General features: G+C 48.2%; 1 protein-coding gene across 1 annotated transcript in view; it reads right to left on the bottom strand.

The window, feature by feature from the left end:
- Window positions 1–16173, bottom strand: part of CACNA1G (calcium voltage-gated channel subunit alpha1 G) — a 139757-nt gene that overhangs the window by 48937 nt on the left and 74647 nt on the right. The window contains exons 10-17 of the mRNA XM_065648103.1: window positions 16010–16161; window positions 15329–15514; window positions 14062–14176; window positions 13193–13348; window positions 8956–9024; window positions 6091–6184; window positions 5294–5478; window positions 4703–5149 (exon numbers count right to left, since the gene is read on the bottom strand). Of these exons, the coding sequence (XP_065504175.1) occupies window positions 4703–5149; window positions 5294–5478; window positions 6091–6184; window positions 8956–9024; window positions 13193–13348; window positions 14062–14176; window positions 15329–15514; window positions 16010–16161 (1404 nt within the window). The remainder of the gene's footprint in view (window positions 1–4702; window positions 5150–5293; window positions 5479–6090; window positions 6185–8955; window positions 9025–13192; window positions 13349–14061; window positions 14177–15328; window positions 15515–16009; window positions 16162–16173) is intronic.

The raw sequence follows: 16173 nt of genomic DNA, 5'->3' as shown, positions 1-16173 counted from the left end.
GGAACGTGGCTGCACGGGCGATTTGAAGCTTTCTTCTGCAGATGTTCCGAGCCGTGAGCGCACAGAGGGATGTGAAGCACAAAGCAGGAATCGCCGCTCACACCCCAGGAGCACACAGACCCCAGGGCTGAGACACTTTTATTTATTTCATCCTGGAAACAGGGAGGGGGGATTCATCTGGAGCTAAACCGTTCACAAATTGAGGTACTCTGGACTGTAAAAACGGGATTTGTTAGGGTAATTGAGTGGAATGGAAGAAGTGCTTTCTGTTCCTATATGCACTCAGCCAGGGGTCTCATTAGCGACGGTAATAGCTGGTGTAGTGTCCGCTTTAATGAAAGCATTTGGTGACAACCTGCACCCTTCAGAAAATGAAAACTACCTTGTGAAAATAACAAGAATAGTCTGAATAACAAAAAAAAGCTAGATTTTTCTACCCCTCTCCTTCAGCCGTCTGTCCTTCCCTCCCCTCCTCTGCAAACACAGACCACACCACAGCACACCAGTAGGTTTTGGCCATGTCTTGGCTGTTTTCACTCACTTTTCCAACTCCAGAAAGGAGTCAGAACTGCTCCCTTCACTCTAAACTGTATTTAATAGAGCATGCATCCTCAAAGTTGTGCTATCCCTTCAAGCAGCCTAGTTAGTTTAATTATCCATGGATTTAACAGAAGTAAATAAATGGAGAAAAAAAAAAAAATCAGGTGTCTGCTCAAAGTTGCGGTGAGAACAGCAATTTTGACTCCAGCCTCTGGACATGGAGTGATAGCTGTGACTCGGTCCAGTTCATTTTGTGAGCTGGAAGGTTTCCAGAAGTATCTGTTATTCAAAGCAGTTCTGGTATTCATCATGGGGATTTGTAGTGAATGGTAATGCGTCAGCAGCACAGAATGCTTCTTTATATTCCTTTTGTCCAATTTTAATGCCAAAGATATTTTGGGGTTTGGCTAATTGTTGCAGCTTGCAGTTCATGGGATAAATCAGATAACAAAGGCAAAAAGTGATCTTCCATCATGTATCTCTATTCAATGGGACAGAGTAAGGGCAGCACCAGGGCTTGGCTGCAGCCCGGCTGCTCTGGACGGGGCCAAGTACACCCGCAGAAATCTAAAGTCAAAGGAATTACTCCACATTTCCACCAGTGGAACAGCACAGTTCAGTTAATTTGAGCTAAATGTAAGATATTTGTGAAATAAAACCCGAACATTTCCAGGCTAAGTCCCACCAAATGCTTTCTCCATGAGGTCCAGACACGCAACAACCGCTCACAATCAGGCTGATTGCTGCTTCAGCCTGCATTATGTTCATAGCCATCTATCAATTATGTGGTTTAAATCATATCTATTTCTTCATAAAACACACCTGGACAGGATGAATAAAGATGGGGGAGAGAAGAAAACTACTCTTTTATTCAGTTGCCAGTGACTTGGAGAAAATCTGCCTGGCCCACCCAGACTCCCCCCATCGGGATGCGGGCAGGGACTGGGATGCAGGCAGGGACTGAGATGCAGGCAGGGACCAGAACACGATGTGACGCTGCTGCCTTCACCTGGCATCATGCTAATGGGGCCCTCTGATCCCAGAGCTGCTGATAAATAGCTGCTATTTTTTTTAGGACTTTCAGATATTTAATGTACTTCTGAGGGCAGGAAGAAAGGCAGTTGGCTTTAGAAGATGACTGATGCACTCCTCGGAGTCAGGGAGAGGCTGAGATTTATAAAAGATTTATTATAAGGATGGGGAAGGAACTGCTGAAAAATGCTCTACGAGCAGCTATGGACCTCCAGGCAAGCTGGAAGCTGCACAGAGGCGCTGGGGACCTGAGGATTTAATTTTAAATATGCAGCGGGGACAGGCTGAGAGGGTTTGGGGAGCGGCTGGACTGCCCGCCACAGAAAAAAATTGCAAGCCAAAAGGAGCTGCAATTGCAACATGCAATGAGGATTCTGGGAGGAAGGGACACATTTGGTTGCAGATTCGGTATTTCCCTCACTTTCTGCTCTAAGGACTCAGCAATTTGGGTAGGGAAGTACCCGAAAGTGTTCCAAATCCAGCAGATGTGAACGACAAAGACCTTGCAGCAGATCCCGGATCTCGGTCACAACCACATTAACCCAACCAGGCAGCTGATCATTCTCGCTGCAAAGTTTCTCCTTGTCTGCATTCATGCAATGAGGAACAGGTTTTGGTTCCCTGATTTTGTATTTCTGGGGAAAAGAGCTACCGGGGGTCTGATTCTGGTGCCTCAGAGAGATGTAAATTCAGAATAAACTCATTGAAAGCAGTAGAGCGGCACTAATATAGTGGGAGCCTGGGAGATCCAAACGAAGCCTTTGCACTGCCTTTCATTTCTGTGCAGAGGCAATCAAACCCAGCCAGCAAGGAGAGCTTGTGAAGCTTTGTTGCAGAAGGGCATATTTAGGATTACTTTGATCTGAATAACAGTTGAGTTTTCTTCTTTTGTTGGTGGGAGATCTTTGAATTTTTTTTTTTTTGCCATTTAGAAAATAATGACTTTTTTTTCTGACTTTGTCAAGGCTAATTTAGGGGCAAAGCATCCCCTCAAACGTCAGGAGGGAATCACATAGAGAAGCTCTGCAACCTGGGACTTCATTTCACTATTCTAAGCAATATTTTCCAATCTGCCTGGTTTAGTGATTTGCAGAGAATACATATTTCAGAGCATGGGGAAAAGCACCAGCCAGCTGCAGATATCCCAGCCATCAAGCATGGCTATACCATGAGCTGGGGCACTATTTATTTACCTTGGTTTACCTATTTTTTCCTTAGGTATTATGCTTTTGACCGCTCCATGGAAGAAAACTGAGGGACCTTTGGTCTAACCCTACATGGCCAGACCTCAGCACACAGAAGACAACGTTTGGTTTACACTAACAGCAACCACCGTAATAAAGATTTAAAATATAAAAATATGCATCTTATTCAAGAGTCTGTCATCAGCGCTGGCTGGGTCTGTGGCACTGGGTGGGGTGGGAGAGGAGGGACATGTCCTATCACACAATGTCCAGCACAAGGGGGGCTGCTGGCATCTGATCTTGCAAGGGAAAAGGAAGGGACCTGCATGATGGTTGGACCAGGTGAGCTGGAAAAAGCAGCAGATGTTGGAGCATGGAAAAACTCCCTAGCTAGTAATAAAGAGCATGGTCTCTTGATCACTTTTAATAGTGCTTTTTCAAAAAAAAAAAAAATTACTGCTCCTTTTCTTAAAAATTCAATTTATTTTATGGAGGTTAAAAACCAGGTTAAGACAATCAGTAAAAAATCCCAGGCTGAGGATCCATGCTGGAGATGTAATGGGAAAATGGCTTTTTTTAAAGGCGATTCACAGCTGAGTGACTCTGTTCTGCCAGCACTAACTCTCTTTTTCCTCCTGTTCTTTCTCTGGAGTCACCGCTGCCTTTTGCATCCTTTCACATGCTCCAAAATCCATTTTCATTCGACAAACTCAGTGAAATACAGTAAAATCATGTCCACGAGCCGCAGCTTTCATGTTCTCAGTAACACCCCAGTTACCATCACATGGCTCTACATAAAACCCGTCCGCCTCGCCGACAGAAATCAAGTTAGCCCCTGGGATGACTGATTAAACCATCACATTTTTAAGCCTGAAACAAAGAGATAACCTGGGAAGAATAGAAAATACCTCAAAACCTCCCAAAATTGTGCTGGGAACATCCTGACGGGACAGTCTCCGCAGGTGTCCTACGGCCAGCTTGGACCACTTTCTGCCAGGCATGCAAAAAACATTGGGAAAGCAGCCAAATTCCTTCTATTGCCTTAAAATACAAAAATCCACATGCAAAAAGAGCCAGCGACCCTCACCCCTTCTCTGCGCTTGCAGCCCTTTTAGCTAACATTTCCTAAATGGCACTTTTCAGGCCCATGAAAGAGAAACGCTTATTAGATTAATGCCTCTTTATATTGAAATTAATGCAAAGCCTTTGAAATTACCACCATCTCCACGGGACTAACGTCGCCATGGGAATGGGGGGCCAAACACTGCCCTTTCCTTGCCTATTGATGTCAACAGAAATTGCTGCTGTGCGTGGGGGCAGAAAGATGAATAATGGTTGGAAAGCAGGGAAAGTAACTTTTTTTTTCTAAAGGAAAGGAAAAAAAAACCACAGAAAAGCATGTATTTACAAGAGATTGCCTTTGCTCTGCACCTTCTAGTAGAACCTGGAGAGTTTTGTCCTAATCTCTTTATCATAGGACGGGGGGTAATGGTTTTAAACTAAAGGAAGGGAGATTCAGGCTGGACGTGAGGAAGAAATTTTTGATGCTGAGGGTGGTGAGAGCCTGGCCCAGGTTGGCCAGAGAGGTGGTGGATGAACCATCCCTGGAGACATCCCAGGCCAGGCTGGACGGGGCTCTGAGCAACCTGAGCTGGTGCAGATGTCCCTGCTCATGGCAGGGGGGGCACTGGGGGAGCTTGGAAGGTCCCTTCCAACCCAAACTATTTTATGATTCTACGATCATGAACCATCTGCTACTGCACTGAAATAATTCATATAATGCCAGCCCCATTTCTGGTGGCATCTACAGCCCAGATACCTTCCGGCAAGACCCAGCACCTGTGGTGGGACATCGCTTCGCACCCACCCATGTGCTCCTGAGTGAGGTACGTGCATCACTTTAACAAGGAAAACAAGCCCAAAGTGAGCGCTTGGCATTTCCTTACCATGTTGCCTTCATCATCGCAGTCATCGCAGTCCTGGCGGGGGTCATCGAGGTGGAGCTGGTGCAGTAGCAGACCTGGGGAGGTCTTCCCATTGCAGTCCTGATGCTCAGAGGTAGAGGTCCGGCTGCTGTGCATGCTGCTGGTCCGGTACAGGGAAGGCACCTGCAGCGTATCCTGGAGGTCAAAAGAGCCTTTTGTTTCCAGCGACTCCATGCGATGAGGCAAAGAGCCGTTGAAGCTGCCAGCCCGGCTGGAACGTTCCTCATCCGAACTCTCCCCTTCCTCTGAGCTCTCCTTGCCCTCTCCGGAGAGCAGGGACCTGCGCTCGCCGCTCTGTCCCCGACGCTTGAGGCTGGGGGCCCGGCCAATGCTGTTCCAGCTGGAGCGGCGGCTGTTCCAGCTGCTGCTGGCACTCCAGGGGCTGTGTGGGGAGCTGCGGGCGCTGGGCTGTGGGAAGGACAGGGACAACATCAGCCCTGGGTCACCCACCCCACGCTAGACTCAGCCAGCTGGGGCCGATGAATAGAAAGACAACCCTATAAGCCCAACAGGCATCCATTGAGCATCCACAGGAGAAGGTGACATGAGTACCGGGGACTTGAGCTCGTAGGTGTTGGGGTCCATGGAGACACCACTGGCCCGACGGGACTCATAGCCCTGCGCTGCGTCCCCGAACATGGCACTCTTGGGCATGGGCATCGGCGTGGCAGCCGTGTGGATGATGAGCGGTGGGGTCAGGCTCTTCTTCAGCTCTGGGTGATCACTCAGGGCCGTCACTAGAAGACACAAATGGGTTTTAGGTGTCACACCTCAAGAGGCACATCTACAATCTGCTCCCCAGCAGGCAAAGCAGCTGCGCAGGGACAACTCTCCTCCAAGTATCAGGAGGATGGGGGCCAAAAAGCCCTTGAGAGAGGGCTGGGAGCTGCAACCCCATCCTCCAGCCTGGCAGAGGAACAGGGGGATGGAAGCCAGGAATGAGATCAGGTGCAAATGGGACCGGGTGGCAACAAGAGAGTAGAGCAGACACACGTTGTCATCTGCTGCCACTCAACCTTCCAACCAACTCCTGTCAGCTCCAGCCCTGGGAACCTCCTGCCCATCGCAGGCTCCCTCCATCCTCCTTCCCTGCAGCTCCTCCGCCTGTGGCCCTGCAGACACACCCCAAAAACCCAGACCTCGGGCTCAGCGGGGAGATTATGGCCTAGAGGCCATCACGTGTCTATCTGCATCCCTCAATCCAACCCCACGCCACAAGCCCACTGGCCTTGGTCAAGGCTTGGACTACACCATTCTCTCTAGGCAGCCTCTTCCCTTTGAGACACATTGTTTGCATAGCACAGCGAGGTTTCTGCGCAAGGGTTCGTCCTCCCGGGGCTGTTACTCACAGGCTGGATTTGACAAGTTTTTCTTAAGTCTTCCCTCCTCTTCCAGGCTGCGGGGGAAGAGATCACCCTCAGAATCAGACTTGGAAGTATCACCCTGGAGCAAAACAGAGGGTGTCAGCAAGGAGAGCGAAGGGCTGCTGTGCACGGACACCCCTCTGAAAAAACGGATTCCCATCTCCGACACCACACCTACAGATCCACCGAATTTTGTACCACGATGCAACATCACCTTTCACAAAATGACGCATGCACATATTTATACCACAGACTAATTAACCTCCTACCAGGAAGACAGACTGCCTCTGGCTCCAAACGCGGTCCCAGAAAGGGATCAGAAAAAATAAACAAACAATTGCTTAATTTTTGCTGCTGGAATTGCATACTGGGCAGGTATTAGAGAAGGACAGATATCTATTGAGAAATTTTGTGACAAAAATTGACCCTACTAATGTCTCTTAATTTTTATACCATGGCTTAAAACTCCCTGTGTGTAGCTCTTTCTAGCGATGCTTTGATGAAGGAATCCAGGGTTCAGAAGGGGCACAAGAGACCCTGAATTTCCAACACAATTAATGGGTATATGCCAATGGATGCCCCACCAGCGCAGAGAAGATCCAGGTGGCAGAACCTGATAACGACTGCCCTAGGTGGTCAATCCCTTCCCAGCTGTGACACACAACAGAAGCAGAAGTTTGGGGGATTTATGATGTATCATTTTGGGATTTAAATTCCACGGTATTATTTTGAATATTGGGGGCTGAGCAAGAGCTGCCTCTGCTCTGAGACAGGCACATCCTCGGGAGGAGAGAGGTTTTACTATTGCTCACAGTGCAGTGACCTTGTGGCATGGACCCGATTTGGGGCATCCCTGCGCACCCCTCTGATTCTGTCCATTGGCACTGCAGAAAGGCATTTAGGGTGTGGTATAGCCAGGATACACCTGACAGGCAATGGTGCTCACCAGAACGATGCCAAAAAAGATCCAAAAGAGGAGGATTCATGGCTGAAACCACTGCTCTGGCAAAGGGCACCAAGCCCCATCACGATGTACCTCAGGAGGAAGGAGAGGTGGGAAGGATGGGAGGATGCTGGGATGAGAGAAGCCAAGCAGACCCTCACTTCTGGAGCCCCAGAAAACCCCACCAAAGCTCAGCTTTGCCCCGGGATCCCTGGCCAGCACTGCGGAGGTTTGGTGCTCGGGTACCTGTTGGTTGTAAAAACCCAGTGGGGTTCCAGCATGGGATGGGAGGAGGTGACATCTGACAAAACGTCCAGTGCCCTCCGCCTCTTTCTTATGCAAAACCCCAGAGGGATGAGCCCCCGCAGGGTCACTAAACAGTGAAAGGGTTTTTTTCCGGATAGACTGGATGCTCTCAGACATGTTTTTAAGGCCAAACAGAGTGTGATGTAAAGTGTTGGCTCATAACTTCCCCTCCTGAGGATCCAGGACTTCTGTGCTATTCAGGGAAGCTCATCCTGCACGACACAGACTGGGAAGGTCAGGAATGCACCTTGCAAGGGGGAGCAGTAAAGTCAGGCTGGCCTGAGCTTTGCTGGAGTCAAAACCGTGTCTCCGTATGAGCAGGGGCTCCAGCTGGCTCCAGGTTCGCTCCCTGCAGAGGCTCCCGGCTCAGCCTGTCAGTGACCTTGCCAGGAATTACTCATTCTCCCTAATGGGTTATTAAAAAGGAATAAATAATGGGAAGAATTTTATATGATTTGTATTCCTGGAGTGCTCTTTAACAGCCCAAAGGGAAGTTTTAGGGTGCACCATGAGATGTGTGCTGAGATGGAAAAGCCGGGCTACGTGGGGACTTCCCAACCCCCTCCCCAGCACCAAACCCCACATCTGGAGGGCAGAAAGCATCCCCCCCGAAACACCACGTGCCAGACTCAGTACAGTGCAGGCAAGCATCTCACAGCTGGGGCTGCTGCCCGTTACCTGTTCTTGCACTCCCAGTTTGCCTTTCTGGATAGAAAAGGGGTTATGAGAGAAGAGGGAGTTAAAATCCTTTCAGGAAACGAGGGTACGTCAAGATGGACCAGATGGTACACCAGCCTAAAACAGCCTGTACCCAAGGGGACTGACACACTGGGATACGATCGGAAAGGGCTTTTGTGCAGAGAAAAATCTTCTTGGAAAGGACAGAAAGGAAAGGGACTGGTAAAGAGAAAGATGAGGTTGGCAGAAGAGTAAGGTTTGGGGTGTGCTGCACCTCGGAGATCTGTGACTTCCTCAGACCTGAACGGGACCGTTTCACAGGCTGACCCACGCTGTAACACAGCATCCCACCAGAGAGCCCAGCCAGCCTTTCTGGGACACAACACAGTGCAGTTGCCACCATCCTGCTGGACATGGAGCTCCCTGCTCCTGTCTCCACAAACAAGCTTGATTCCAGGTCCCTTCACTCCCAGGCACCCTCCTCTATCTGCATGATGGAGGGAGCGCTGGGCAGGTGTGTGCAGCCATCAGCATCACCCTCTGCATCCCTGGGCACGTCCTGGGATGTGACCGTGCAGTGGAGGGGCTGTGGGAACCCTGGGAAGAGCCTTCCCCAGGGCAGGTGTCCAGAAAGGGGTCAGCAAGAGCTGGGGCTGGAGCCACATCAGCTGTCCCGAAGCACCCACCTTAATTTAGCCGGCTCCGCCAAAGAAGGAAGGGACGTAAAATCAAGTCTGACTCAACGATGAGGGCGACAAAAAAAAGGCAAGGAAGAAAAAAAAAAAAGAAACAAAAGCACCACCAAAATACCCAAACAAACCCCAAAACAACAACAGCTACTACAATGAGAACAGCACCACAGCGTGTGACCAGGCACCACGAGAGAGACAAGCACGGTGGCGGTGGGATGTGCTGGTACGTACCCCCGACGAGTCGACAGGCAGCTGAATACAGCTTAACTGCCCACTCGCGTCTTCTCGCTTGGAGATCTCCTGAAGGAGAAACGGGGGGAGGGAGAAGGAGGGAAGGAAGGGGAAGGGGGGGTTCAATTTTCACAGTTTCAACAGCAGGACTGAATGGGGAATCAAAAAACACATGAGAAGAGGGCGGGAAGGAGAGGGGAAGGGGGAGCAGGGCTGGGCACCCACTCTGCTCGGCGCAGGGAAGGAGTGGAAGATCTTGGATGGAGCGAAGCCCTTCAGAGGGACCAGCCTTACCTTTAAATTAAGTGTTTCGAGCAGAGCTTGCTTCAGCTCTTAAGTGATAACTGTGCTAATGAAACACCAGCTAATTATTGAAAACATGATTATGGTTTGGTTTGTTTTGCAGCTGCATAATAGGATCTTTATTTATGACGCCTTCATTAAGCAGCAATGGAGGCTTTTAATGAATGTTTGATTAACACAATATCAGTTCTCTTACAGCCAGGTGAAACACCTAATTCAAGGAAAACCACTAGAACCCACCATGAGTTCAGATCCCTCCTCGCTAATGTTACTGGAGACATCCATTTAAATCAACAGGGTGCCCAAACACAGCAGAGTCTGCAGGCACAGCCCCATCCCGGGGGCTTTGCTATGAGGGGCCCCAGCATCTCTTCACAGCACCAGAAGTTGATTTTTCCCTGTCCACTTGGAAAGTACATGTCATGTTTCACCTCGTTGTGTTTTTCCTTCCTCAGGGCTTGCTCTCCCTGTGCTCCTTGGCACATTTTGACAGCACAGCCATGCCTGGTCCTGTCCCGTGTTTGTCCCATCAGCTTAATTTCTTGCCTACATGGCAATGGATCTTTCGGCTGGTTGCTACATGGGATGTAAAATTCATCCCACTCCAGGACAGGATAAAGAGTTTGAGAAAGACCGATCACCTTTGGGATCTCGATGTCTGGACAAGAGTGTCTTGCTAGCAAAGTAATTGACACTTAATTTAAAGTCCTTGGTTGTAACAGAGACATGGAAAAGTGATTGAAAGAGAAAACGTGGAAACATTTTTCCTTCACAAGGAAAATCCCACTTGAAACCAACAGGAATGTGAAAGGTAAAGGATGCAAGAAAAACACCACCCAAATTCCCTACTGTGGGAGAAGGGACCGTTCCCTCTGGTGAAGCCCAGGAGTCAAAGCCCATATTTCTCCAAGGATGCTGCATCCAGAGAGCAGGTAACGTCCTGTAGAGGAAAGGATGGAGGGGCTGGAGGACCTGGGGTACCAAGAAGGGAGGGGGGCACAAAGGATGGGAACGAACAAACCCACAAGTGAGGACCACTGGGGACAAGGAGGACGCGAAACTGAGAGGATTACCAATGGAAGAATACTCTTTGGAGATAATACTATTAGAAACTCCCTTGGGAGCAGAGCTTTATGCCTGACAAAGAGGAGTCATTGCTCGCTTCAGAGAGAAGTCCCCAGGGCAGGGACTCGAGAGGTCAGGCAGCAATTTCAAATTATCAGCTCGATCAAACGGAGTCCCCTGCTCACCTTCCCTGCACCAGCGCGAGGCTCGAGTTAAATCAGAGAACACAGGGTCAGAAATAACCACATTGTATAAAGTCCTGCGTGAGCCTCTTGCACAAAAGAAACAGGTTACCAATTAAAAAGAAAGGAAGGGAAAACAAACAAACAAACAAACTCAACCCTGCAAAATATATTGCTCCGTATTTAAAGTTTGAAATGGGTCCTTTTTGTTTCTCAACTGCTTATGTACATCTGCTGCCTAGCAACCGGGGCTGCAAAGCCACGCACTAAAATTAACGAGGTGCTTGCAGATTGAGGAAAGGCACTCAAGGACCAGGGAGATAAAAGCAGCAGATCCAGGATTGTGTTTCAGCCCAGAAATCTGAAGGAGAATGGGAAAAAAAAAAAAAAACAACTCAGAAGGGTCAAGTGCAATCACAGTGGAGACACTGGGGTTTGCTTACAGTGAGAGGTGATCTCTTTATTAATTCTGCTTAGGAGAGGATCTGTTGTGTGCTGGCTAGCAAAATCCAGGACAAGATCTGTTTGCAAAGCTACACACCAGCAAAGCTGAATAAACATGAACCAGCAAGACCTGGCTCCCGACCTCCAGCTCCCCGTCTGCTGCAGGAAACTGGGTTGAACTGAGGGATCTCTTGATCCCATTGCAACTCACTGGAGGAGCGTGGAGAACTCCGAAAAACAGGGACGTGGAAGGAAGTTTATTATTAGAATGCCATCAAGGCCCGAGATACAAAATAGCACTGTAATCACAGTCACAAATCATAGAAATTTGGTGCAAGTTCACTGGAATTGCCGTGGTTGGGCAGAATTGGCCAGAGAGGGTTTGACCTTTGGAGGCTGGTCCATGTGCTCGCCTCCCGATCCCAGTGTAAGCATCACTCGCTGTCTCAGTGCTTTCCTGAACCAGAAATTACTCCCTGATTTACATTGTTAAGGTGGTTTTTTGTTGGCTTTTTTACACTCTGCAGTTAAAGCCCATTTGCATCTTACACAGAAATCCCGGCGCTGCCCCGGTAGAGGAAAAGCAGGAGCAGGTGACGAGGCAGCCCTGCTGCAAAAACCAACCAAAAGCAGATTTCGGGCATGCTGCGGGCAGTTCCTCTGCTCCAGAGAAGACAAACCCTCAAGGTCACGGTTATTGGAATAAAATTGCAGCGTGTTAAGCCAGGACAGGAATTTCCAGAGGGTTACGCCGTGGTACCAGCTGGCCGCAAAGCGAGCGTGGGGTAAATTGCTGCCCAGGGAACCAGGCGTGCGGGAACGGGAGCAAGAGCAAGCCGGCGGGCGAGCGTGGGGATGCTCTAGCGTGAAAAACAGGGCTGAGCCAAGGACCAGAGGTGTCAGCATCCCCCAAGGAGCAGGGGCTGGAAAAGGGGCTGCTGCAGTGAATGGCTGCGTCCTTTTCTCTAAGCGGCGGGTGCAGCAGGTGAGCTCCCGCTTCAGCGACCTTCAGAGAATCAATTTACTCATCTGAACAGACAAAGGTTCGGTTTCGGAGCCATCATCACAAGCTGACAAGGAGCTTTTTACCTCTCCTTGCTTGGGCAAGGGAACATTGTGCTATTTGGGAGAACCTGGCAGTGACCTTCTCTTCGGCTGAATGGCAGGTGGGGGGGATTTACAGATGGAAACAGCTACAACAATAACAATTAAAAAGAAAAGCACCCACATGGAGAGAGACGATACAAAAAATAAAATGAAAAAAAACACCTTCTTGCTATCTTCTGGTACGACTCCATTAATTTAACTCTAAACTGTGCTCCAAAAATAATAATAATACTCATAAAAACAGCTCTGTGCATAGCTGTTCCTAGGGTTGTAGGATATTATGATACACAAACAACAAATCTTAAATAATATTCAGTCACCCCAGAACACTTATAAATATCCAAGGTAGCATGTAAAAGCACAGCCTATACAAACAGATCCCAGTGAGCAGTCTTAGGTTACAGCCAATCTTGGCCAGTGGGATGATTTTTGCAGAGAGTGGGTGGGCATGGCAGTTCCCCCACTTCGGGCACAAGGTGACATGCTCACTCACTCCAAGCTGGACAGTCGGGGAGGCATGGAAGTTGGGAAGGGAGGAAAAAAGCTTCAGTTCAAACCTAAATGCCCCCCTGTCCTTCCATGAAAACCTCCGGCAATCCAGGATGTCTCAGGGAGGTTCCCGGCCCGAGAAGACAGCTGTCAGAGACCAGAAATCGTGTATTTTAAAATGTGCAGAGCGCTGCAGAGCTGGAAACGGGAAGAGATCCGTGAACACATACCATCAAAAAAGATAATCGTGTCACTAATCTCTTACCAGCCTGAGTAAGTTTTCAGGAGGGTCTTTTAATCCGGCTGACAAACACGGTGAGAACTGTTTCAAAGACACTGTCATAGCAGCGATCCCATCTGCAGTGCCTGACTCACCACTGAATTCCCACTCCTGCATTAATGCTAACGACGCTTTTCATTTAAGTCCTTCGTTTAGAGGGCTTGCGGTATTAAATTGCACCGGCGCGAAGAAAAAAAAATAAAAGCAAAAAAAAACCAAAAAAAACACACCAACCTACTATTTCCCCCCCTGTTTTTCATGTACCGCTCTTTTAAACATATTGCTGACCAACTCAGAAATCAAATTCCAGGATCTGGAGGCCCTGAAACTTTAGAAGAAAGCAAAGGCACAAGTGCGAGGACATTACCTCCGTCTGGAAACCCTCTACCAGGATGGCCACCAGCAGGTTAAAGAGAACATAATTCCCAAATGTCATGAGAGCAATGAAGTAGAGAGCAGCCCAGGAGGAGGTCGATGCCATGCCGTTGTAAAGGACCTTGTTCCAGTCTTCCTGGGTCAAAATCTGTAAATAAAAGGTATCAGGAAAATGAAGATACTGGAGGATTACACACTGTTTTCCCCAAGCCTGGATGGGTAGCTGTGCCCTGGATGGGTCAGAAAAGCACCCCACTTTTGGGGTATCCAAAGTAGCTATAAGCACAGGAGGATAAGCCTGGCCCAAGCCATCTTCTGAGCCAGAGGAGAGACAGGACTGAAGGGACCAGGACTCCCGTGCTGCTGGTAAGGTCCCAGCCCAAACGGCCCCGATCCAACCCGCACCAGGGGACACGTTCAGCTGTAAGGAACTGCAGCATCGTGTGAGTCTGACCTTTCCTTTGGTCAGCAGGAACAGCTAAAAATTCTCCACGGATCCCAGAGTTACAGAGCTCGGAGCTGCTAGGACAAAAATCTGCACATATCAATTATGGGCTTAAACCAGATTCTGTTCTTTTTTGAAATATGGCTGCAAGTGGTCCCGATCTTCTCTCCATCTCCCCCTCATACACCCACTCAGCCCATACCCTGCAAAGGTGAAAGCCTCCTGCCTTGGCAGCCTCTCTTTATGATCTTTCTCCTTTATTCTTGAAGATGGTCTGAAACCTCCCGTGTTCCCTCGCTTGTGGTTTTGGATCCTCTCCCTTCCGTAGCAAGGAGCTTCACTAAGCTCTGTCAGATGGTTTGGAAAACAACCCCAGCCCAAAACACACTTGAATTGTGGCATCTTCCGTTTTGTACCTGGAAAACCGTGACGATGGCCCAGAGCAAGGAGTCAAAATTCTTCCTGTCGGGCAGCGTGTCGCCGTCTCGCTCCGAAGCAAACTTACAGCCAAAGAGGTGCATCCCCAGGATGCTGCAGGGAGGGAAAGCAGGAGCTCAACAGGAGACAACATCAGTCTCCTATTAAAAACTAATAATCATACAGCAGGGCTGTGTTTCTTTATTTCACCTGGCCAATTCGTCTTTTTTTTTTTTTTTTTCTTTTAAAGATGAATCATTCATTCCCTGAAAAACATGCCTCAAGATTACACAAACCAGTTGTGAATGTGGGTCAAATCTGTCAGAGTTTCAACTGAAAAGTATGCCCGCTCCTTCTTTTTCTGCTTTGTTTAAGTCAAAACATTGTCTTTCAACATTTTCTAAACAAAATGTTTTGACTTTCTGTTTTGCAATGACACATTTTCTGCAAAATATGCTTAAATTGAATTAGGAAGGCAAAAAGAGTTTTTGTGAAATGCCTGAATGAGACATGTCAGGGGACCTGAAACAGCTTTTTCAATTTTGACAAGAAATCAGAATACCTTTCATTATAGATTGATACTAAAAGCATAATTTGTTTTCCCCTGCTATGGGGCCAGTAACCTGAATAATCAAATTATTTACAGCTCTACTGAGCACCGTGGCTGCAAATGGCAGCTTTGGAGTGAAATGTCTCACTGGGACATTATTCCATGGAATAGACTGGCTTTCTTCAGCCTTCCCAGTACCTGGATTGCTGGAACACCAGAGTTGGCTGTTATAAGGAGACACGCTCTTCTCAAAATCTAGACCAAAATCCAAAATCTGGGGCTACATCAAGCCTATTTCTAACATTTTCAGTGCAGAACCTCGCTTCTCAGAAGAAGAGGCCGTGCAAGAGAACAAGCACCACAATGGCTGACTTTATTTTAGGAATATTGCCCTCTCCTTGGCAATATTTTTAGCACCGGTCTTTCTGCTAGTTGGTAAAAAAATGTAACTGCTGTCTTGGGGTAATGTCAAGGAATCATCCAGCTGAAAGATTTTCCTTGTAAATCATCTTGCAAAGACAGATGTCTCGTTTGGCCAGAGTTAAGAGAATTTAGTCAGGGCAGCAAGTCACAACCAGCACTGGCCAGTGATGCTGTTCCTGGGGCCGTTCAGCTCAGCCACATCCTGGTCTGGACTCTTACATCTCCTCACCTTGCCATGGGATCCCACCTAAAAACCCAGCACAATCTCAGGACTTGAAATTGGAAAAGCTCACCTAAAGATGAAGATGAAGAGCATCAGCAACATGCAGAAGGTGGCCACATTGTCCATGGTCTTCATGAGGACTACGAGCTGGCGCTGGAGGGCTGGCATGAAGCGGACCAGCTTCAAAACTCGCATGAGCCGAAAGGTCCGCAGGACCGAGAGCCCCCCGCCTTGCTGGCCCACTATCTCCCACACGCTGAGGGAGAAAAGGAGAAAAAAAATCATTGCAGGATGAGAAGACAAAGCCTAATGCAAAGGCACAGAGAAGAGGAAGCAAAGGGAGGGTGAAATTCAGAGAGAAGAGGGATGGAAGGTGGGCTGATGCCCCTGATGAGCTGGACTAGAGTGTCTAAAACACACCAGCAAATCAGGGGCTGTGTCTGTCAGGGCAATTACAGCCTTTGCTTATGTCAAAAAAAATAAAGAGTTACTTCATCAGGCACTGGTTGTACTGTTTGGATCCTAGACATTCCCAGGACATTGAGACTAGTAGCTTTCTGTTTGGGTCTCTTTCTAAAATGACCATAAAATAACCCTCAGATATGTATTAGCAATTGTGTCTAAGTGCATTGATTTACAGTAGAGGAGTATAAAGTGTCATAGGAAGGTACTTATGCCAAACTCCCCATTACTTTCTGTTTAATTAAACAGCCAAATGAGGAGAAACATGCATAAAGCTCTAGGTTTGTACCTAATCACCACAATGATCCCATCAAAGATGTTGTATGGATTCTTAATGTAGCCAAATGGACCATAAACAAGGACTTTCAGCAGCATCTCCAGGGCAAAGAGGCTTGTGAAGACAATGTTGCTGATCTCCAGGGCGTTGGTAAGCTCCTCTGGCTGGAGAATGAA

This window comes from Caloenas nicobarica, chromosome 18 (assembly GCF_036013445.1).
Source record: "Caloenas nicobarica isolate bCalNic1 chromosome 18, bCalNic1.hap1, whole genome shotgun sequence".
Lineage (NCBI taxonomy): Eukaryota > Metazoa > Chordata > Aves > Columbiformes > Columbidae > Caloenas > Caloenas nicobarica.
This window is presented reverse-complemented; position numbering and strand designations above follow the sequence as displayed.